Raw genomic sequence first — 24,275 nt, forward strand, 5'->3', positions numbered from 1 at the left:
AAACTGACAGGCCTATAGTTCCCCGGGTCTGCCCTCCGGCCCTTCTTATAGATGGGCGTCACATTGGCTAGCCGCCAGTCAACCGGGACCTCCCCCGATAGCCAGGACTGCCGATAAATGATGGAAAGCGGCTCGGCCAGCTCCTCCGCCAGTTCTTTCAGTACCCTCGGGTGGATCCCATCCGGCCCCATCGACTTGCGCACATCCAAGCTCCGTAGCAGGTCGCCAACCATTTCCTCATGGATAGCGAAGGCCACATCCTGCTCCCCATCCCCTTCCACCAGCTCAGGGCACTGGGTGTCCGGAGAACAACCGGTATTGCCGCTAAAGACTGAGGCAAAGGCGGCATTAAGCACCTCAGCCTTTTCCTCATCCTTAGTAACTAGGTTTCCCCTCGCATCCAGTAAAGGATGGAGATTCTCCCTAGTCCTCCGTTTCGCGTTGATGTATTTGTAAAAGGATTTTTTGTTGTCTTTAACGGCAGTAGCCAGATTGAGCTCCAGATGAGCTTTGGCCTTTAAGAGAACAGTATTCAGAATGTTATCAGTAATTCATGATCAGAATAGAAGGATGTGTGACATGGACGTTTCCAAGGGCTGGAGTCTTTTACTATTCAATACTTTCAAGAATAACTTGAATAATGCATTGAAGAGTATGCTTAGTACTTACTAATTCCAATTTTGTAGACCAGGCAGGAGAGCAAGCACTTTGGTGAACAGGATTGAAATTCAAAAAGATCTTGATAAATGAATATTACAGTTTGAAAAAATAATTCAGTAAGGGGAATGTGAAGTTTCACGGTTAGGTTTGCAACTTCTAGTGGCTTGTAAGATGCAATGATTCAATATTGTCAAGCTGTTATGAAAAATAGTAGAATATGCTGGCCTGTACATGTCTCTTCTGCAGAACAGACGACACACTCCTCATTTTCTCCTGAGTCACCCACTGTGAGAGAAAAGAAAGTAAAACAGAGGCAGAAGGGGAAAGGGAAGTACATTTTGCATATTGCAGATGGATAAGAGGAAGAGGGGAGACAGCACAGTAAAACAACTTTCAAGAGAGAATTAAGTAAGGATGAAAATAATGTTCCTTGTAAAGAAGGCAGAAGCTGAAAGCTTTGTGTTAAGGTACATTTGTTTTCAACAAAGGGTTGAAATATATTTCAATTTCAGATCTTTGCTTGCATTGTGAGAATGTCAGAAAGACCTTGATTTGTGTGTTCTGAGCCTGATTATTTCTGTTGGCTTTGATGGAATAACAGTGGAAAGGCTGTCAGACAGAGGAGAACCCAACAATGAAGAAATTACCTCAATTTTGCTGGCATAACTAATTGTCATAGGTTTAGTAGAAACACATTTATCTCTTTTAGATGTTCTTTGTTACTGGATTTTTTTTTTTTATAATGGGAGAAGTACATGTTTCTGTCACTTCATTTTTTTTGGATAGCAAGTCAACTTTAAAAACAAGAAGTCAAAAGAAAAATTAGCTGCTCAAAATGAAAAGATAGATCTGAACTTCATGACTACTCAGAGGTCCCTGATCTCTGTCATAGAGGCAACTGAAAAGAGATGCTTGCTATATGCTGTCTGAAAAATAAAACGGCTTCAAAACCTTGCTATTTGACCATGACACTGTCACACAACTTCCATACCAATGTAAAGCCTTGTAGGAAAGGTTTTTGTGTCTGTGATGGAAGGAAGAGTTGGGAAATCACTCGTTGCATACAGATGTTCAGGAGACTATGAAGACACAAACACATTTTAGCAATGCCCCAAACTCTACTGTTTCCCTCAACAACAACAAAAATTGCCTAAACAGTAGAGAGTTTCCTGGAGGACTTGAGGATTTCCCCTCCATAAAAAACAGATACAAATTTATCATTCTTTGCAGGAAAGAGAGTGCTTCGAGTAATCCTAGGCGGTCACTGTTGTCTTCTGCAGATATAACTGACATTTCAGGTTATTTTGTTTTGTTTTTCAAATACTCTGCAGTCACAAAGACAAAACAAAAAGGACCCACAAAAACAAAAGAAGCAATTTTCAACCAGACAGGAATGTGTAAATATAAACAGGGTTTGCTGAAAACTTCAGTCGGTCCCATCTGCAGTGGCAGGCAGCCACAAGGTCTTTTGAGTCAAGATACGCTGCATAGGTCTTGAGCCTACAAATAACAGCAACCCCGAGCACACTATTATTGCTGTTTGTAAGAATATCTTGATTTGATACTGGAATCTGATTCAGCGTGTACGTTTCCATGCGTGTCCCAGCCTTTCCGCTTTAAGATGTGTCTGTGCCACACTACTCTCAAAGTCCCAGATAATGAGGAAAAAGGAAAAAGGAGTGGATGTAAACGAAGCTGAAGTCTTTCAAACCGGTCAGCTTCCCCTGGGCTTTTTTATTATTATTATTTTTAATTATTTTCCTCACTGCAAACCCTTTGATTCCAGTTGTAGATTTCCCACAGATGAAGAAACAAAAGCATTTAGGTTTCCTACTGCTCTCACCCCTGTCAGCATTATGCCAATGGGTGAGAGCAGATGTGATGCTGGGCACAGCAGTGCTGGCCTGCTGGCGTTATAACTGCATCCGTGAAACACCTTACTAAGGTTGACTGTGTCAAAAGCAAAAGATGTCTGAAGAGGAGTATTCTCCATGCCCACCTCCTATCTCCGTGTCAGCTCTGAACTGCAGGAGTCAGCAGACTTGCTTGTGCTCGATGCTCCACTGCAGATGCCGTGGCCACCACTGCCTGACGCAAGCTTCCATTCCTGCTCTTTCCACAGCGTCTTTCTGGATGCTATATCTAGCAGGTGGAGCCTGGCAAGCTGGGAGGAGCTGTTTCAGTGTGGGTTCAATTGCCATGTCCCCACTGAAACAGCGAGCAACTTCTGTGCAATGCAATCTGCCTGTTGGTTTGTTTGGTTTAATTTTATTTTGGTTCTGCTCACAGAACTGCTCGTGTTCATAAGACTCAGTTTTAGATGTGACATGGACATGCCAACAAGCACACTAGGAAAATGATTATGCAGCTGGATATCCACATACTGTTTATCCTACCTTGTCCTACTGAGATGAGTCCCATCACAGCCTACTGCACACTAACAAATTTCTGTGAGACTTGGAGCCTTTTACACTGCAAGAGCTTTTTCCAACCTGAATTCTGTATGTTAACTAAAGAAATCCCCTGAAAGAGAAGTAGAGATTGCTTAGACTAAGCTTTTATATTCATACATAGATTCACAGAATAGTTTAGTTTGGAAGGGACCTTAAAGATTGGCTAGTTCCACCCCCCTGCCATGGGCAGGGACACCTCCCACCAGACCAGGCTGCCCAAAGCCCCATCCAGCCTGGCCTTATATTGCTGAGATCGTTTCTGAATGAGTTTTAAGACTCTTAGTAACATAGGCACTTTCTGCAGATTTCACCATACTTTACATTCTTGATAAGAGTGTTTGGTTTAGACTGTAAGCTCATTAGACAGCATTTAGATTCACAGTTGGGTTTTTTTTTGGTTACTTTCTTTTTTAATTTTAGGTTTTGAGGGTTGTTTACAAGAAAATATCCAGGAGTCAACCAAGAGCTTTAATGCCAGAAAGGCATTGAAATTCCATGTTCTTATTTAGGATCTGGATCTGGGAATCTAGACTTACGGCTCCACACCATGAAAGACCATAAGCAGCTTGGCTAAATTCACAAAGGACTTTTGGCATGCCTAAAGTAATACACACTTGTGTGTGCTTTTCTGGACTGGGCCTAGTTCAGAAAGCCCAACAAAATATAACTTCGTACCACTGTGGGACAATGTAATGAAATGCAAAGCACTGCTTCCTACCAGAGACTCATCAGTGATTGATCTCATTCAGAATCAATGCCTCTTGACTTTCAAGGTCATGAATTTAAACTGTGACTCTTATACGTATGCTGGTAAACATATAAAAGCTTATATATATATATTGTTATATATAGTATAGTATATAGGTATATAGTTATATATAGTATAGTGTTCCTTTAGACTTACATGTAGGCTACCAAGATACAGTCTTCTGTATGTTGCTTTTCAGGTTCCACACACACAGATGTCTGCAAGTGCTTCTTTTGCTAATTCCCATTTCCAACTGAACTGGACTTGAGGATCCACAGGTGATTTTGGGTGATGTCCAGGGACTGCTGGCAGTGAATGAGATGACTCTACCACCCTCTCTTCAGCCTTGAGGTCCCTCGGAACCTTCTGCAGAACACTGTATCGCCATCGGCACATTTGATGTGCGTAAGGGTTAGCAAACACATCTTTTTCCTGCCATGCCAACGAACGTGATAGCTTATGAATCAGTATATGCTATTGGAAGGGGCTGTGTCTCACCTTACCCAGCATCACTGAAATGGGTAGGCAGGAGCTGGGACTTCACATGCCAAAGCACATTTTTATGTGCAAACAAGGCCCCTTAGGGATAATCTGTGATGAAGTGACACCTCGGGTCACAGCTCAGTCTCTGGGCAGGAAGATGGGCGGCAGGGTTCTGCCACGGCCTTACCAGAGACAGCCCTGAAGGCAGCTGAGCCTTCATTACTCTTTCACATTTCACAACCCATGCCCTGTTCTGGATATTCAGCCAAAGCTTTTCTTTCATAATCCCACATAATGCACCATCCTCACCTGTTAAGGGCACTTGGATCTGCTCCTCACGGAGATAATGGGGCGTTACATCAGTAAAACTGTCTGGGCCACCCAGAGCTATTTCACCTCTTCGTCTTGGAAAACGCTTTTGGCTCTTTGTATACTATCTTTGCAGCAATAAAATTTTATGCTCCTAACAAACCGAGCCAGAGCAAAGCTGTTATGCTGAAGACTGGATTACGGTGGTACTTCTGCTTTAAAGGTTATATATAATGGTCACTGCACTACTGGTATGTTTGGTTACTGCACCGTATCCCTTCTCTTCTAAGTATTTCTGTAGGTGCTGTTTTGCTCCTGGCCTGGTGTGCACCAGAATTATCTAGATACCTCAACTATCCATTTTTAGGATTCAAGGGTGGAAGGATAACTGTGAGACTGCAGCAGGTATCTGGGGAGATAATCCTTGCCACTCCTCGTGGCACAGTACAGCTTTATGCTTTTGCTTTGAGGACTTTATTTGTAGGAAGGAAGTCTTCTGGTTTCCACCCCTCCCTTTGCCACTCTGGTGGACAAAGCCTCACAGCTCCCAGTGGCCAAAGATGACAGCTGATGGGAACTGCCACGAGGAGTCCTTGTGCCGACCTGAGGGCTCCTCTGATGAAATACTGATGTGTGCAACACAGACATCCACCTTGGAGTAATCTCTTCTCAGCTGATGATTGTGTATTCAGGGCATGAATCATTTCATCCCACAGCAGACATCTGAAACACCTCAGGCACACTGCACCCCTGAAGGTGTCTACATCCCTCTGCTTGCCATAAAGCAAGCCAGGGGTGAGCGGATCAGACGTAAACATCTGCTCCAGACGTGTCTGAAGACAGGTGAGATGATTGCTTCCTCGCACACGCATTTCCCAGGCCAGGAGCTGGAGATGTGTCTCCCTGAGCCACCAGCCCAGCCCTGTGCCCATGTTTTGCAACAAACCTTGCGTGAGAGCCTTTGGCTGCCAGGCAGCCACTCGCTCTGCACCTTGTGCCTTCTTCTCTGCTTTAGGAAATTCCAGCACAGAAAGCATTAGCTAGGCTTTCTGAGGAAGGCTTAATTTTATCTCCTCCTCCCGCCCCCGCTCCCCACCACGGTAAGCAAAAATAGTTAAATGTTTGGGGTTTGGTTGCATGCATTGTTTATCCATACTTGCTCCTGCTTCTATGTTTAACAGAGGAAATAACTCGCTACGATAAAGTATCACTACACGCTGGTAACATCAGATAAGCAAAGCTGGACAAAAATGTTTGCTTTGGCACTTCTCCATTTTCTTTAATTTGGCCGGAGAACCCACTTTACTTCTGGAAATGTGAAGGCCCTGGTTACGTTTGACAGTAACACAAAGAGTTTCACAGTTTTTCTAGTTAAAGTCTATCTAAGACAAGGAGAACTACCCTACCATTTCTTCCCCTCATGCACAATTGGCCTGGTAAGCATCAAGCTGCACATATCAAAAAATCACAGTGAATGTCATTCGCGTTACTTTTTTGCCTTTCCAGAAAAAAAGAGCCTTTGCAATCTGCTTATCTGCCACAATCAGAAGGTGCACAACACCGATGCGATAAACACTTCAGGTTCAACACAGCGGAGAAAGAAGGGAGCACACCTAGAGGGAGGACATCTGCTCACCACGCTGCAAAGATCATCCTTACACCTTATGTACAAACTGAAAGTCTTAAATAGTCTGGATTTATTTCTTGGTTTCTTTTCCCACCCATCTCTCCATTCTCTTCCTCCCTATATAAAATCATTTATGCAATAAAAATATTTCTAGGGCACAATGTTAAAAAATACACACCTAATGATAATAAAAACTTTTAACTGGAAAACTTTAGTAAGAAAAGGTAAAGCTAATTTTCTAACCAGATAATGACGGAAGGATTTTTTTTTTTTCAGATATTGGGGTGTTTTCACTTGTAACAGACCAACACAGTCAGCAGATTTCTGTTTAACACTGACTCCTTAATGGGATACTTGAAAATTTTTTTCTTAGCTATAACCAGTGTGTAATTTCTGGGACTTAGAATTTGAATTTCTGGTTAAACAATGTAGAAGCCAGCTATAATTTCATGCAAGTCATGCCTTTTTGCGGTGCAGCGGGTGCCAAACCACGACTGAAAGCAAAGTGATGACAGACAAAGGGAACCCACCAGCTAACTGGGTGGCTGCGTTTCGCTTGGGGAGAGTCCATACAAGCCATTTATCAGGAAATCGAGGGCAGAATCTGCAGCAAAGTCCAGTACCCGGTCCTATACACGAGGTACAGGGAACGTGTTCATATCGCACAGTGAGCGGATAAAATGCTGAGCAAAATCTAACACACCAGGTTCCCTGTTCCCTGCCGGGTGCCCTGCCCACGCGCTGCAGCCTCACCGTCCCTTTCCCTTGCAGACCCAGCTGGAGTCGGTGGTATCAAAACCACATTGCTTTCTGAACAATCACACCTCCGTTTTTAACTTAAATTGGGCTGATACAGTCTAACATAAGGAAAATCTCTCAAAGGAAAAGAATAATTCTCTCTTTTTGTTTGTATGCTATCCTACCTATTCTTCTTCTCTCTTTGCCACAGAAATTTGGAGATGAAGTCAAACACTGGAAAGAAAAGATGGTATTGTAAACCTTGCACTTAAGAAAATAAAGCCAAATCCAGCTCTTCCTGGGTTTTACGTCTGAACTTCCTCACCTCCAGGCTTCAGCTTTCTGGTCTGTAAACAGGAATAATGCTTTCCTGTCTCAGAGCAGTATTGTAAGAAGCTTAAGTGATTCATGTTTGTTGGATGCTGGGACATGGCAATGTGTTTGAGGATATGGACATACGTATACATGCATATCATGCATAGTTATGGATGGAGATGTGGACTTTTTTCTATTATTTTTGTGTATGCCTGCTGTTTTCTCTCTTTACCATATCACTATCTTCCTAGAACACAAAGCTTTGTTATAGGCAAGACTGGCTCAATATGTTTAAGTGAAGACCAGCTTGCACAGGAATGAAACGCTGCGCTTTCTTGATGTATATTTCATGCTTATTTCAAGTGCCAATGCTAGAAAGTTTTGGTATTTGACAACAGTAGCAGACCACAGGCTCAAAACAAGCTTTCATTTGCAGTGTACTCTCACATTACCATATCTTTTGGAGCAATCTATAACTGAGAAGCGAAGCAACACTTCACCTAGGTCTCTTCCTCTGTAATTTTCTGCTTTAAATAATATGTTACTGAACAATGACATTTTGAACTTAAGCAAAAAAGGATCATCTTTCCTTTCTGTTGCCAGCACCCTCAGACACAGTTCACACAAGCTCCATGAGAAGCTCTTTGTCAGCCTGACTCCCACACCAAAGCCCACATCAATACCACCTTTTGTTCCAGGGCCATGTAAGCCCTTCTGTATACCTCAGACCTTCTTTTTAGCGTTTTTTGTTTTTTTTTTTAATTTTTTTTTTAAAGTGTTCCCCTTTCATCCAGTTTTGGGAGATGGGAATTTCACAGCAGTCAGGCTGACCAACAACATGACATCTGGAAAACACTTTCCCCATTGATGGCAGGCTTGCAGCGTGATAACTCTGGCCCAGCTTCCACTTCCATGTTGCTGTTAGAAGGCCTGATTCACTTCTTACTTCCTCCCAACCTGGACAGCTAGAATTTCCCTTCCAGAAACAAAACAAAACAAAACAGAACAAAACAAAACACCACCTATTTTAGAATTAAGCTCAGAACTCTTGCTTTACTTAGCCTGTAGAAATCCTCATTTTGTTGTTATTAAAAAAACAGAAGTCAGCACATTGGATACTCTATCCTCCATTCAAATTTAATTTTTTTAAATTATTTTCAAGTATTTATTTTTCTATTTATAAATGTATTTTTACACATATCTTTGCATGTACTTTCAGAGAACGACTCTTCAGTTTCTCGGTCACATCTATGGCTTGTCCTGCTCTGGTCCCCTCCCTTCCACCGCTACCTTTTCCCCATCCTTCACACTTGCCAAAGGTTGCAGCATCACACCGACAAACCCTGCTGGAACAAGTAGCTAATCGATAAAAGATTACAGAAAGCCCTGTTGTATTTTGCAATGTGAACCTGCTGCAACTCTGCTGCAAATACCTGTGTCCTTTGAACACAAAATAATAAAGATTTAGTCCAGAGGGCAAAATGCCTTCTTCATCATATTTAGTAAATATATTTTTAGCCACTGAATCCATACAAACAGGATGGCAGGGGTGTGTGGGTATGTAATATAGCAAGTAGCAACTTACTTCTGTTGAAGACTCTACATTTATGGAATTTCATTTATGTTACCCCTTTTGTTTGCCTTTTCATTAGGGACAAATCAAGAATGGACACACTTGGCTTCAACAAGGGGATAGGTATTTCCTGCTGCTAATAGGAAAAAGGTGAGTGACAAAAACAAAGCGCTACAGCATGGATCAGCATAGGAGTGTACCGATGACTTACCAGCTTTTTAACCAGCTTAAAATAAAACCCATCCATAGGAGAAATGTTGATTGTGGCAAAAAGTTGAACCGTTTCTCCTTACTTTGCCCGTGATGAACTGTTACCCTGGTAAACAATGTGAGAGGGCTCCGAGCATTTGCCAGAGCCACGTCCCGTGAAAACCAACCATGGCTTCCTCGCTCACCATCCCTTTGCATCGTGTTACAGCTGGGAGTTTAGCCAGTGACTTCCAATAAGCCAACTTTTTTCCATCAACAAGCAGTTTTTAAGTTGCGTCCTCATTGCTCTGCGTTAATGAGCACGATAAAGAATACATCGTGCTCTTCTGATAAGAAGCCCATTTCAAAGGCAGTAGTGGAAATATCAGTACACTCCCTGCTGCTTCAGGGACAGCTCACACTCACTTTATCTCTCCGCACGTCCATTCACCAGCTAGTGCTCCTCTTATCCCTGCTGGTATTTTGTAGGGCATAACATGCTGTACGGGCTTGTATTTGTTCTTACTATTTGGCCACAACATTCTTTGGCTCCTTATGTCACCACTGAATTTATTTGTATTTATTTCAGGCTTTATTCAATCAATTAAAATCCCCTAGAAAACAAGCTCAAGTGGAATGCATAAGAATAGAAACCACGAAGAAAACCCCCTAAGGGCCATAATACCTTAATATACAGCTGGCCTAACGAAAGACAAATCACATCCACTCACACTGTTGATGAAATACCTTGTGTCACTCAAAAGTTCCTTCATGTTCAGAGAGTCTGCTTTGGGATTCTGGCTTGTCTCTTGTCTTCACCGTTAAGTCAGAAATGGGCTCCATATGTCTACACTGGGATGCCCCAAGCTGTTAACCCAGCACACAGTTATCCTATCCACAGGGATGAGAATCAGAATAATTAAGGTTGGAAACGAGCTCTAAGATTATCTGGTCCAACCATCCCCCTACCACCAATGTCACCCACTAAACCATGTTCCTAAGCACCACTTCCAACCTTTCCTTGCACACCCCCAGGGACGGTGACGCCAGGGAAGAGAGAAAACATCTCCTTTTGCGTTGGCGCAATGCTTCAACGCGAGATTCAGTTATCTCAGCTGCAGAGGAGCACTCAGCAGGCAAAGCGGTGGCCCTGAGGAGGAGCTGATCCCTTGCAAGACTTACTCTTGTGGTCATTCAGTCCAACATATATGTGGATGTCTGGGCATGACAAGGGCTGGCAGGAGGAGCCTTTCTCTTCTCCTCCCCAGACCCTCCAGCACAATGCCCCACTCTCAGAAAACGTGTCTTGGACCCCTTTTTGAAGAGAGATGCCAGCTATGGGGTCTGATACGAAGTTCAGTTTGAGTAAATTATGTGTGAAAGATAACTAACCTTTCTCTCATATCTTCCTCTGTGCATCCAGCTCCATTTCTTTATCCAAGTGCTTTTCTTTCTCTTGAGCCTGTATTTGTTTAGTCTTCTCATCCATTTCCTCCTCTAGCAAAATTAAGTATATTTTGAAAATTAACACACACTATTTGCTCAGAAGAGTTAAATGGTATAAAGGGTCTTTTTCTGTGTTTGTTTTTATTAGGAAATGTTTAATTCAAACATGCTGGATAAGAGGCATTTATGCCATTAACATTATTAGAGATCTCTTCGTGAAATTTCACATCCTCCCTCAAAAACATGAGCTTAATCTAAACAAACGCACATGGCTGTGTGGTTCCAGCAAGGATTTATATTTGGAAGAGGGGAGAGGGGAGCAATTTTTCATGTTTATCCAGGGATCTGAGAAAAGCCTGAATGAAACCATGGGTTCTTCTAATAGCTTTCAGTTCAAGTTTCTCAGCTTTCTGACAGATCTTTTTTCATCCCTGTCCTCATTCTACACCAAACTGTATCTGTGAATAAGGTTTCACTCACGCATTAGTACAACCTTTCAGTGGAGCTGCACGACCCCCCGTTGTTATGCTGAGAGCCTTGAAATCTCCTTAGAAGGCTCGCATCCTATTTTTTTTTTTAACTCTTTCAGCCTGCTCTTCTTGATAGGACAAACACTTCACACTTTTGGTTTGCTTTGATTCATTTCCCACCCAGACATTAAGTGCAGCTGACATGTTTCAAGCTCTACTTTTTAAAAGGAAATCAAGCGCTGTGCTAAAAGCCCAGCTCTTCTGCATCAGCAGTTGCCTCAGGATCCTCTGGGGCTGTCCTTAAATGGGTAACGCATGTGCAAAGGCAGGTGTGTGGTAAAGGAACTGGGCTTCCTCACCAAAGCAGTTAACTCCCCAGTCTAATGGCTGGATCCCAGGGGGGTCCAAGAGAGATTTTCCCAAAACGGAGGAAAGCAAAGCTATTCTTTATAGAGAAGTGAAAAGCAGACTGAGTTACGCAAGGACCTCCTGCAGTTTCTCCTCCTTATCTGTAACCTCTTCTTCAGCTTGGGGCAGGAGACTCGCTGCTTTTGCTTGGTGCCATTTAGTCCGAGGGATGGCCAGTGCAGGACGGTGGTGCATCGTACCTGGGAGTTTGCACAGCTCCTCGCTTGCAGTAGAGGGAGTGCCACTGCCTAGGTTAGCATGTGGGTTTGCTGGTGCCTTACGCCATTTTCAGTCACAATTCTGACCTCTAACGAAGGGAAATCCCATTGAGCTGGAACCAAGGCAGACCCGGAGGAGATGGCAGTTCAGAGCTTCCCATCCTTGAAAACTCCAGTTAATTTCCTGGCGTCAGGCTTGCTAGGCAGCAGCTCCCCAGATCTTCATGTGCTGAGCGCACGGGCATGTGCGCAGCCTGCAGGGCAGTCGGGGGAAGGATCCTGGAAACAGCTTTCCTACCCTCACAGGGGTTAAGCATGTTGTCTTCCACAGCCATCTATGCTTTAAAATATTCTGATGTAATCAGGATCAATCAAAATATTCTCATGTAATCTCACATCCTTTTACCCCTCCTACTTGCGGAAGGAGGGAAGGAAGGAGGGAAGGAACAAGGAAGGAAGGAAGGAAGGAAGTTGCAGGAACTTTTCTTGTTTATAACTAATTTTGCTGCACTCCATAGCAATGACTTCTCTCTAACCTCTTCTCTCAAACACCTTCTTGTGGCATTTTTTTATCACTTTTCTCAAGTGATATATTAAGTCTGTGATATTTGGAGCATATTTCTTATTAGCAGTGCCAGTAATCCATAGAATCTAACCCTACAAGTTCAGATTTACATCTGGAAATCTCTGTGCCAAGATAACACTACTTGAAAGTTAAGAGGGGGTCGAAAATGATCATGTGCTGAGAGTACAAGCAGTTCCTGTAATGTTCTTTAAGTATTTTCTGCAGTATTTTTCTATCCTGACTTTTACATTCCCTGAGACCTCGTGGCAGTAGCTGAGATCAGATGGCATTAACCTGTGAATCCTGAAGAAAACGAAGCTTTGCTTTGTGTAACTCACTGCTTAAATCTGCCTTAAATCCCACAGTGCCAGAAGAATGGAAGGTGGAAAATGTGACTGTTAGAAGGACCTCAGGGCACGTCCAAGTCAGTTTTTGAGGTCTGCGCCAAGCAACTTACTGGAAACTATAATAAAGAGCAGGATTGATAGCCTCAATGACATGTTGGAGAAGAATCAGCATTACACGTCAAGGAGGAAATCATGTTTTTCAAATCCATTAGAGGTTCAAGGAGTGACTTCTTTGTGTGGAGAAGGATGATTCTGATAATATTATATACCTGAGTTTTCAAAAAGCTTTTGACCTGGTCTTTCACCATAGGATCTCAAAGTGTGTTCTTATGAATAAAAGGATAAAAAACTGACTAAAAGAAAGGAAAGTCACGATTAGATTACACAATATAAAGCAGTTTCCAGAACCCACAAAAATCTCTGCTGCTTAACATATTCAGAAACTTTATGGAGAAGTTCAACGCCATGATGACAGTTTGCAGATCACACAAAATTCCTCTGAACAGTTGAGCTTAAGCTGGCAATCAAGAATTGTGAAAGACTCTTAGAAAAAGGAAGACTTTTCTGCTGGCTTAGTGAGCTGAGTTGGTTTGCTGAGAGAAGGTCACATCAGTGACAAAACCTTACAAAGGGTGGGCAGAAAACTGTGCATCCAGGGATGGGGGAGAAGTGTAGAGGGAAGGAAGAGTGGGATGACCTGTTTTGGTAGCAAGTAGCTGTTAGATTAGCTTGGCACTATCGCTTGATAGCACTTTTAAAGTGGCAGGGTGATAAAAGACAAATGAAAAGTAATATATGTACATGCAAAGTGATGCTCCCACAGAAGGCAACCCTCACCGTATGTATCCATGGCAAAACAGCATCTCCACTCAGGAAAGAGGTCTCAGACCTTTTGTTCATAGCTCTTTGAAAATAACAGGTCTGGAGGTAAAAAGGAACCCATTGAAATAGTAAGGAAAAAAAACAGAGACAAAAGCAGCACAGTGACATTGCTTAAATACAGTAAATCTTGAATGTAGTTTTGCATCTTGCATGTAGGTTTGTCCACTTCATCTGAAGAGAAATATAAGTGGAAAAGAGAAGAAGAAAGATGAAAACAAAGATGGGGAATGCTGACTCAGCATGAGAAGTACAGGCTGCAGTCCTGCAGCAACCTATGTACTTACTGCTGCAGTGGCACTCTTCATCATTCATTTCTTTGCCCTTTCCCTGAGATGATTCAGCACAGCAACCTGGCAGAAAATATACACACACTAAAAAGGGTTGGAGAGTTCCTGCCATGTGAGTGAAATGAAGAGGCACAGCCCCATGGCTGGACATGGACAGGGGGACACACAATCGAGGGAGGTGGAGGGCAGGACTGTGGCAGCTGATCTGAATTAGAATTAAATATCGTTGCTGGGTTGCTCTGATCAGGTTTGCTGCATGCCAGCACATGAAGCAGATGTGGCAAGAGGACAGGAGCATGCAGCTAGTGGGACTGCTGCTTTCAGCAATGCCAGTGTTTTGGGAACTATGTCCCAAACAGACCAAAGCTCTACCGCTTAGGAAAGGAGATGGTTCAGAGAGCATACAACAGAAGTCTATCAGGTGACACAATGAAGACAAAAAGGACATGATAATTCACTCTTAGAAGACAGAAATTCAAGGTACCCTATGGAATTATTAGGCACTGGATTTAAAATTGGTGGGAATAAGCTCCTGTCTAGACTTTGCGTACATCTGGGACCTTGCTGCCGCTCCTAGAGGCCAGAAGTACAAACGGATCCAAAAGCTATTTGACAAATTGATGGAGAAGTACATTTGTCAGCATGACAGTGACCACAATTTTTACCCAAGGGAGCTCCTCCTCTGCCCTTCAGATGCTGAAAACAGAAAGAAAAGAGCACTCAGTGCTGGTTTATATTTTGTATCTCTCACATGTCAGCACTTGGCCATTGCCAGGCAGAGGACACCAGCCTAGGGATGCTTCCTTTGAGCTAGTAGGCTGCCGCTTGTGTTTCTATTTAATTTACTTCAACTATATGTAATGTAAATATATTGTTTATGTTAGTTATATTCTATATGCCACAAATTGTTGTGGAGACACAAAGTGTCTATTAGATATACCAAAATACTAAAATTACGTTGGAAAATTTCATGGAATCATAGAATCATAAAACCATAGAACGGCTTGGGTTGGAAGGGACCTTAAAGATCATTTAATTCCACCCCCCTGCCGTGGGCAGGGACACCTCCCACCAGCCCAGGTTGCCCAAAGTCCCATCCAGCCTGGCCTTGAACACCTCCAGGGATGGGGCAGCCACAGCTTCTCTGGGCAGCCTGTGCCAGCGCCTCACCACGCTCTAGAATTTCTTCCTTATATCTAACCTAAACCGAATTTTTTAGACTAAAACCATTACCACTGCAGCTCCGGGGGTCTCCGGGTGCAGCCCCGAGCTCTGACCCTCCAAGCCCCCGTCACAGGCCGTGCGGGGTGTGAGGGGCTGGCAGAGCGGCGTGTGGCGCAGCGGTGCAGCGCCTCCCCGCCCCTCACCTCACGCGGCCGTCCTAAAACCCTACTGTAAACCCCGTGTTTAACCGTGAAGAAAATACACCGGGAAGGCTTGGGGGAACACACGTTTCTCATCTCAGGCAGAGCCGACCCGGCCCCGGCGCTGCCTTCCACCTTTGTGGAGGGGAGGAGAGAGGAGGGGAGGAGGGAGGGAGGGAGGGAGGGAGGGAGGGGACGGGGGTGTCCCGCGGCTCGGCGGCTCGGGGAGCGATTGGGTAGGATGGGCGAGCGGCTCCCTGCTGGGCTCGGCAGGCTCCGCGATCCCACAGCAGCGCCCGCCCCGAGCCGCTCCGAGCCGCTCCGCTCCGCCACCGGCCCCGGCCCCGGCCCCGGCCCCGGCCGCCGCCATGGCGCAGCCCGCGGCGCCCTTGGGTGCCGCCCTGCTGCTCGTCCTGCTGGCGGCGGACTCCTCGCAGAGTGAGTACCCCCGCAGGGGGGCTGGGGACGCGGGGACGCGGGGACGACCCCCTCCCGGTGCCGCAAGGCTGCTCACCGCTGCCTCCCTTCTTCCTCCTCCTCCTCCTCGTCCTCCTGCCGCCGGCTCAGCCGTGCTGCTGCGCGCCCCCGAGGCTGCCCAGTTCCTGCGGCAGAGGCAGCGGCGAGCCTACCAGATCTTCGAGGAGACCAAGCAAGGGCACCTGGAGAGGGAGTGCGTGGAGGAGCACTGCAGCAAGGAGGAGGCTCGGGAGGTCTTCGAGAACGACCCCGAGACGGTAAGGTGGGGACACGCGGGGCAAGAGACCCCGCAAGAGACCCCTGGTAGAAAGCAGCCAGGTGAGACCGCTGCAGCCCCCCGGCCTGGGCGCCTCGCCACCCTGCTCTCCTCCCCCTGCCGTCCCAGGCGGGTCGGAAGCCCAGCCGATGCCTTCACGAGGCAGTATGCCCGAGCAGAGGTGTCTCGGAGGAAGTATGGCAGCCCCCCGGGTCACGTTCAGCTCGGTTAGCGGGTTTGGGGGGCGGCGGGTTCAGGAGCTGTCACCACAGAAGCAGGGGAGCACGTGTACGGGGATGCGGTGCTGCTGTGCACCCCAGGCTGGGGGTGCTGGCTGTAGAGCCGCAGTTACACCTGCACCAAGAGCCAGCTTCTTTGCTCTTCCTGCAGCTCACCGCCACTGTGGATGGTGCATGGATGCCGCCGAGTTGCTTTACGAAGCTCAGCTCGCTCACCCAGTTACCCTTCGCCCCCTCTCCGCCCTGCCTCGAGTCTCATATTCTCCTTGCAGAGGTGACCCAGCACTGATGTAGCAGGGACAAGTGGTTTTCCATGGGGCTCAGACGGAATCCCGATGCTGTGCAGGGCTTTCCTGCTGGTGGTGCGGCGCCTCCGGGAGATGACAGGACGGAGGGAGCGCGTGTGCGCGTGTTTGTACACAGGGCACACGCACCGGAGGCGAGGGAGGGACTGTGGAGCAGATGTGTTATGTTTCGGTCGGACAAGTCTTGACATGTGTGCTTCGTTAGGCAGCTCCGTGCCGGGTACGCGGTGCAGCAGGTCCGTGTTACGAGGCGGTAAGGACGGCAGCTTTTCCTCCTGACGGTCCGTATGTCACGGAGCCAACAGTGTAAATATCCACTACACAGGACAAGTGTGGGAAAAGCCTCCCAAATGGGATTTTGTGGCGTTCAGGAAAAAAGGTGATGTGAGGTCACCAGCTTTGCAAACTGGCTTCTGACCAAGGAAGCTGCCAGAGGTGGGTGACGGGGGGTGCACTGATAGATCAGTGTAGAGGATGGCAGACTGTAAACGTGTCAGGAGTTGTTAGCTATACTTGGTACTTATTTTGTATAGTAGAAAAAAAGTATACAGTTCTCCTACTGTAATGAAAAGAATTAAGTCATTTGGGTTTGATGTCTAACAGAAATTCTCTAAGATCCAGACGTGCCATCTGAGCATGTTCTGCTGGACAAATAAAACTTCCTGTCATTGCAAAGGATTTTAATTTTTGTGCATTCCCTTCATTACTGCTAAGTCTCTAGTTCTGGAAACCTCTGAAGAAATACCACTGAAGCTGGATGAGCTTCTAGTGTCTGTGCCCTCTTGCTTATTTTACATGCACTGTTACACCAAAATACTGTATTTTGTAGTGGTACAACTCCCACCTTCTCTTCTGAGACACAGAGCTCCCAAGAGCTTGCTACAGGCAGTACATCTGTAGAGCTTGCTACAGGCAGCTCCTTGGTGTCATGCTGCTTGAATTTCCCTGGGAAGCAGCTGTGGCACCTCCTGCCAGGGGGCTGACAGCCCTTCCTATCTGTTCTCATGGCTTTTCATTAGCAGTTTTCTAATAAGTAGTGGCAGAGGCCATGTGCACGAGATATTGTTATTGTTATAAACACTGGAAGCCTTCAGGGCTTTGTAAGGCATAGATGACTACTCTTCTGGCACTATCTGTGGCGTTGATGGACAGAGTATTTTCCTCACTGACTTCATCTTTTCACATCTCCTTGCCATGCATCTGAGGTAACGGAGGTCTCCCTTAAACGCTGGGGAGTTAACACGTTGCCATCTCCCTGATGCTGCATTTACACCCAGTCCTGTTGACTGATAGAAGAAGGAAGCGAGCTGAGAGAGTGCTGACTGAGGAATGATGAAAACTGTTGAAAAACCAAGGCCTAGCAGTTTGAGGAGTTATGGTATCTGCCTTCATGCTTCAGCATATTATGAGGTTGCAGCTGGACCATGTTGGTTAAGCGAGGACTTTTTATTGACTGGGGAAATGCACAGATTACTGTTGACAGCTGTTGATTTCTTGTGTGTAGGAGGGCTGAAATTTTCATCTCTGCTGGCTTAATGTGGTCGCAGAGGTTGACTGCTGAGGTAGTATCAGAAAGAAAGAGCTGCAGCACTTCTTGTCTTGCAGTGAGCCCTGTGGATAACCTCGTGGTGGGCCAGCCATGGGGAACACATCCGCATGTTGCTCATCTCATTGTCAGGTCTGCTCACATCTCCTGATTTTTAGGCTGTAAAGCGCCAGATGAGCATGAATGTAGCCACTTGGGTATTTGCTGTGCTACGGGACTGCTTCTCCATTTGACCTGAAGAAGGGCTCATGGTGCGAGCGCAGCAGCTTTGTCTCTCATCCCTGGTTGCCCATCAGATGGTCTAACAAAATGTATGGGTCTTCCTTACAAGCCATGCTGTTCTTACTTCTCCTGCAGTTGTGTGAAGGGAATTTTGAGGCCTAATTTCAAGACTGTGCTGGGTCTGGCTGGGATGGAGTTCATTTTCTTCATAGCAGCTCGTATGGTGCCATGTCGTAGATCCATGACCAGAACAATGCTGGTGGCACCCCGGTGTTTCAGCTGTTGATGAACAGGGCTGGCACAGCGTCAAGGCCTTCTCTTCATGGCTTTCAGCTGCTCTGTGAGCAGGCTGGGGGGTGTGCAGGAGGCTGGCAGGGGGCACAGCCAGGCAGGTGACCCAGACTGGCCAAAGAGCTATTCCATGCCAAGTAGCATCATGATCAGCGTTACGATGGGAGAAGAATTGGGGTCAGGGAGGCTGGCCCTCTTTTGCTTAGCGTCTGGCTAGGCGTCAGTCTACCTGGAGGTGGTGGGTCACTTGTTCTGCTTTGTTTTCTTTCTCTCTTCTCCCACTTCTCTTTCACTTACTAAGCATTTTTTATCTTGACCCCAAAGTTTTCTTGCTTTTGCTCTTCTTTTCCCCTGCCCTGTTGCAGGGATGGAAGTGGGTGAGCAGCCGTGTGGTCCTTGGCTGCCTACCAGGGTTAACTCACCTCAAAGACCTATGACTTCAGGTTGTGATGTGAAATTACATTAGCTGGTTCAATCAGGCAGCTCCAGAAGTTAAGGTAAGATGAAGCAAAGCTGCAGGACAGCTTGCGTGATGCATCCCAGGTAAAACCAGGGCTTGATCCAGCCAGTGGTAACACCTTGCCAAGAACAGCATGGCAAGGCACGTCCTTACTGGACAGGCCAGCATATAGGAATGAAATGGCACGTGCCTGTACCAGAGCACCCTTCTTCTGTGTCAGGCTTTCACTGATCCGGCGACCAGCTTTTTGAAGAGACATCTGCAGAAGAAGGGCATTTTCTTAAACCTGCCACATGTACAATTACTTGCATCAGCTGCTAATAATAGCGTGTTAGGTGGGGCTAAATGGCCATTCATTTGCAGGCCAGCGCAGCTTTTGTCTTTTATGTTACGGAAAATATAAATATCAGCTCACCCAGACTGGAGGAAGGAAGATCAATTGAAACATTTTTAGATTGTGGGGTTTTTTTTAGGAGACAGAACAAAACTCAGTCTGTGCTAGTTGTATGACTATACATGGTAAAAACAAGTGTGAGCCTAGGCTAATGAGTCTTGCAGCCTATCTTTTCCATGGAGCTGATTATAACATCCTTAGGTATTACTGCAGGATTCTGGGAAGGTTCCTGTGTTTTGATGTCTTTTAGGCTAGGGATACCAAGCCAAGGTATCCCTTGTCTTTTAGGGCCAAGCAGGAAAATGAAAAGACACTATGTTGGGAAAAAATAAGGGTGGAAAGCATGTTCATGGGAGGTATGAACCTATTATGTTTCTAAATGCAGCCTATTAAAAAGATATTCTAGGCGTGATGGATGGGTGAAGTTACAAAATATCTTGGATGTGGAGATAAGGATGTTATCTCTTCTCAAATGTTGATGAGGCCTTATAAAAAGCAGTGCTGCAGAAATATTTGACCTTGGTATGCAGTCAAGGTATTACAGCTTGTTAACTGACTGATAAACTGCTCTGGAATTTGGGTGACCTGTTCTAAAAATGCGGCTATCCGAGCATGTAAAACAAAGGGCAGAAGGGAACGTGGCAGCTGGAGTTCTTGGAAAACACTGGATTTCACTACAGAGTAAATACAGCAAAACAGGGACCTTGTGCAAGGATTTTCTCTGTTTTGAAAGGCTCAACATAGTGAAGATGTTTGAGTGCAGCCTCATCATTATGGACCACGGTTTATCAGTACAGCATCTGTTTGCCACCGCTCATCGTGTTTGCCGCTGTTAGTGTTGCAGAGCTGTTGGTCTGTCTGCGGCCTGCCATTGAAATTGCCGCGGTGAACGCTTTGAAAGCAGTCAGGCCCACCAAGAAATGCTGATGCAGGACAGCCTGGCCACCTGTGTGTGCTGTTTATGGATTTGCCCCACAACGGGGCATCACGGAAAGCCAGATGTTTTTCATATGTGTGCAAAATGAACGTCTGATTCAAAGGCATGCACATGAAAAGTTCTGTTGCTTTCTGAGGGACTTGCATTCAAACTGATGTTAAAATCCATGTTTTATCAGGTGCAGAAAGCGCTGGCATAGAACTGCAGGAAAACTTAGGCTGAAAGGGATGCAGGAAGTCTCTTGTCCAGTCCCCCACTCTCAGCAGGGTCAGCAGTGAGACCTGACCAGGCTACTTGGGGCGTTTTGCAGTCATGGCTTGAAAATTGCTGATCCTAACAAAACATCCAGCAATGCCAGCAATCTTTCTTCTGGGCTGGGTTTATCAAGAATCTGAAATGCAGATGAAGCAATGTGTAGGGTATAACATTCAGTTGGGTTGGTTTTCACAATGCCACCAGGTCATTGTTTTTATTTCTTGTTCCGTTACGTGGCATGGTCATGGTAGCACAGATGGGCTGCATACACTGACTAGAGTAGTCCCGACTTTACTCTGATCTTGTAGGAAGAATACGTGGCAAGCAATATTTAGGTCTTCTTTCTCAGAATACCAAGATAGATGCACATTTGTAAATACTAATAACAAAAGTATGAAGGCATGTAGGAGGAGAGTTAAGTGGGAAAGTTAAGCAGTGTAAAATTTCTTTGAGTAATTTAGTGAATGTTGTGTTGTCTAGACATGAATAACACTGATATCATCTCTAAATAGAGATGTCATCATCCCTGCATAGAATATTTCTTTCTATATCCAGGCAAAAATCTGGGTTTATTTGCAGCAAAAATTCTTGCCAATGTATATCGATTTGTTACGGCATTTTGGCAGAGTGTGGAGGAAGAGCTGGATTTATAAGTGGTATAGATTTTTATATCTCTTCTCCTTCTTGCAGAATTCATCTGAGAGAGGGAAAGAGTTACCAGAGAGCTCTGGGCTTGATGATTTAACCTGCTTGGATTCAGTGTATGGAAGAACGGATTCCTAGGCACAGTGCTACCTGTTTAATAGATTTTGAGAAAGAACACATGAGGACGTTTATACTTTTGTCAAGGAATGACCTGAAGGAGAGAAGGAGGAAGTTGAAAAGTTTGAGTGTCCAGCTTTATGCCACAGTGGCATAGCAGCTCTCTGCTGGGATGAGATCTGGGGATGCACCAGGTTCTCCCTTCCCTCTTGTCCTTCTCCCTGTAGTTTTTTATACAGGAAACACAGGATGGGAGAGATTTATACCAAGCTTTAGTGGGCCTAATGATCTGGAAGACAGACCGGGACAGTGGAGCAAGATGCATCTGTGTTTGTGACGGTGTGGACACAGCGTTTGCTTAAGGTAGTGGAGTTTGATAGCAGGAGGGTGACTAAAGTACTCTGGCCTGCCTTAGGAGGCAGTCGTTAGCTACAGGCTGCGTTATCAAAGGTTATTGGGGAGGGCGAGCGAAGTTTGCTGCTGGTGGAAGCAGACAAAGCTCCATCAGCTCTGCTGGACTTGTGCCCACTTGATCTTAATCTGTTTCCACTTGTATGAATTGAGCCCAGGAGTTCAGAATAGGACTGGAAATACTGAAACACCCCATCATGGAAGTACTCCACACTACAGCGCCCATGGAGCAGGAGGGGAGGAGCAAGAGAAAACAATAGTGGCTGATACTACACCAAGCGGCTGTTTGAAGCTAGCATGGAAAAAGATGCTAAGAATGGTAAAATGGAGCAGGGGGATTGTACGGGTTTGGGGCAAGGAGCGGGATAATGGAAAAAGCAGATAAGGTTTGGGTAAGTCAGTTAGCAGAATACAATAGGCTTTAATAAACGTGTGAGAGAGGAAGAAAGCCAATTAAATAAATTAAGAGAACAGTCTTGTGGTTATGGGCTTTCTTTGTTTTCTTTTTAAATTAAAAAATGAGGAACAGCCTACCAGGAATTAAGAGACTATGTTAGTACAGCTGCTTGAGAATCAGGTAAGGGAAACATTGAAACTGTACAAACTGGCAGTTGCGGTTCATGTGCGCTCCAAACTCTAAATGAACTTAATGAATTATGAGAAATTACTTTCCAATAGGCATGAAGAACAAGAACGGAGCCAGCATCAGAGGTTCAGAAGAAACTGAGAAGGGACACGGCAAGGGCGGTGCACGCTGCACGACTGCTCTGGAGGCTGCAGGACGAAGAGCATGGGTATGAAGAGGGGAAAGTGTCAGGGCAGGACAGCTAAAAAAGCAGCAGCAGAAACATTCGTTTTCTCATAGTTCAGTCCACGATGAAGTAATTCAGCAAGCGCTAAGTGACCAAAACCGTGGCAATTTGAAAACAGAACCTGTCGAAAGAGTGGGAAGGGATTCTTCCTGTTCACTTCTCCTCCACTCACACTGCTTTTCAGTAACTTTAGTCTCATATTTGTTAGCTCAGCTGATCTAGTTGTTTTAAGCAACCCCCTTGCCTCCTTGTTCATCGTCTTTGCGCAGCAACTAGTGCAACTGCATGGACTGATCTCCAGAACTGATCTTAGGGAAAGCAGTCTGGAGAGAAAAACGATCATTTTGCAGCTGGGTGAGTTCCCCAGCCCAGCTCACTGTGCAGCTTCACAAAGGATTGCACCAACATGGTGGAAAGGATAGTGTGGGTTTAGGATGGAAAGGCCAGGTGCCAGGGGAGAAGCAAAAAGGGTCGTCACAGCTCATGCTGTTGAAGAAATGAATGAAGAACCAAGCCCTGGAGAATCTGACTGAAGTTTTTCAGCAGGTCTGCCTTCCGTATCTGTACCTCTATCACTGTTTTGTTTTAACTTGCTGTTCTAGAGGCTCTTTACACATGCAGAATGCGTGTTGGGAAGTTCCCTTATTTATTGTTTGGGGTTTTCTTCCTGTTCCTTTGAGCAACAGCAGCGGGACCCACAGGAGGAGTAAAGTTGGAAAGTGAGGTGGAAACCCAGGAAGAGAGGCAAGTGTTGGTGTTGTCTTCATTCTGCATCATGTTACACTACCAGTCAGGACATTGGGGTGCACAAATGAAGAGATAAAAGGAGAACGTATCATGGCTGCACTGTACAAAATCACGTGCATCCGGAGAGCTACCACATTTGGCTGACCACTGGAACAATGAGTCCCAGTTCAGTTCCAAGAAAACGTGTGGGACAGGAACAGAAAAGCAAAAGTTACTTAGTTATTAAAATAATGAACAGGGAAGTGTAAGATCGGATTCTGTCACAAGGGCCTAATGTTGTCTCAGATGTCACTTCCCCATTCCTGCTTGCCTATCCACACTAAGGGAAAATCCGGCGGTGCCTTAGAGTGGCTGAATGTTGTTGCTGTGAGTTGCAACAGCTGCATTTATGCAAAATCCTAATAAACAATTTACAATACCATTAGGATACAGGAAGGGGGAAAAATACACTATTTTCTCACTTCACTGGATGAAATGTTACAGAAGCTATAGGAGAGATCACAAACGTTTAAATCACATTGGATGGGATGTATAATCTGTTTTATTTTAAATACAGCAAATAATTGCAAAGTAATGACACAATATAGTGTCATGGAGAGAGTCATGGAGTGTCACATAGTGACACTCGAAGAGTATGTTAGGGTTTTTTTCAGATTCACTTTTGTTTAATTTGCCTGAAGTTTATAAGCGAGCATTAGTTGAACCACACTTAGAAGTATTATAACTATTGCAATGAGGATTCGAACGAGCAACACTGAGGGATGATCTGTTCTCAGATTGGGATCCTCTTTTCAAATTGCACATTAATACAGCTGGAGGGAAAGTAGCCTTTAAATCTTGAAGCAATGGAGAAAACCTCAAGGCATTTGTGATTGGAGGGCATTCAGAATAATTTTAAAGCATGCAACCCACTCATTGGAAACACTCTTCCAGTGATTTTTCTTGGAATATTAGGTCCTCAGCACTGGTTACATTGATTTCATGTTGTTATTGTCCAATCAAGCCCTGCCTCAGGCTGCGTATAGAAATAATCTCCCTGTGTGCCCTACAAATGTCAAGTATCTGTGTTTTGCTTGGCT

At 45.2% G+C, this 24,275-nt stretch overlaps 1 protein-coding gene and 1 long non-coding RNA gene across 4 annotated transcripts in view; one reads left to right on the forward strand and one right to left on the reverse strand.

Annotated features, from left to right (window-relative positions):
- Positions 1–1,128: 1,128 nt before the first annotated feature.
- LOC125184521 (uncharacterized) lies at positions 1,129–15,709 on the reverse strand. 3 transcript variants are annotated; one of them, XR_010827023.1, is made up of 4 exons: positions 15,597–15,682; positions 14,384–14,414; positions 10,488–10,592; positions 1,129–8,676 (listed from the first exon to the last, which is right to left on the reverse strand). It is a non-coding gene; the product is annotated as an uncharacterized lncRNA (long non-coding RNA). The 3 variants fall into 3 exon arrangements; XR_010827022.1 differs by lacking the exon at positions 15,597–15,682 and adding an exon at positions 14,952–15,233; XR_007168661.2 differs by lacking the exon at positions 14,384–14,414 and having other exon boundaries at positions 15,597–15,709.
- GAS6 (growth arrest specific 6) overlaps positions 15,305–24,275 on the forward strand; it is a 40,581-nt gene continuing 31,610 nt past the window's right edge. Inside the window, exons 1-2 of the mRNA XM_048077915.2 lie at positions 15,305–15,520; positions 15,650–15,816. Of these exons, the coding sequence (XP_047933872.2) occupies positions 15,451–15,520; positions 15,650–15,816 (237 nt within the window). The 5' untranslated portion in view covers positions 15,305–15,450. The remainder of the gene's footprint in view (positions 15,521–15,649; positions 15,817–24,275) is intronic.

This window comes from Anser cygnoides, chromosome 1 (assembly GCF_040182565.1).
Source record: "Anser cygnoides isolate HZ-2024a breed goose chromosome 1, Taihu_goose_T2T_genome, whole genome shotgun sequence".
NCBI lineage: Eukaryota > Metazoa > Chordata > Aves > Anseriformes > Anatidae > Anser > Anser cygnoides.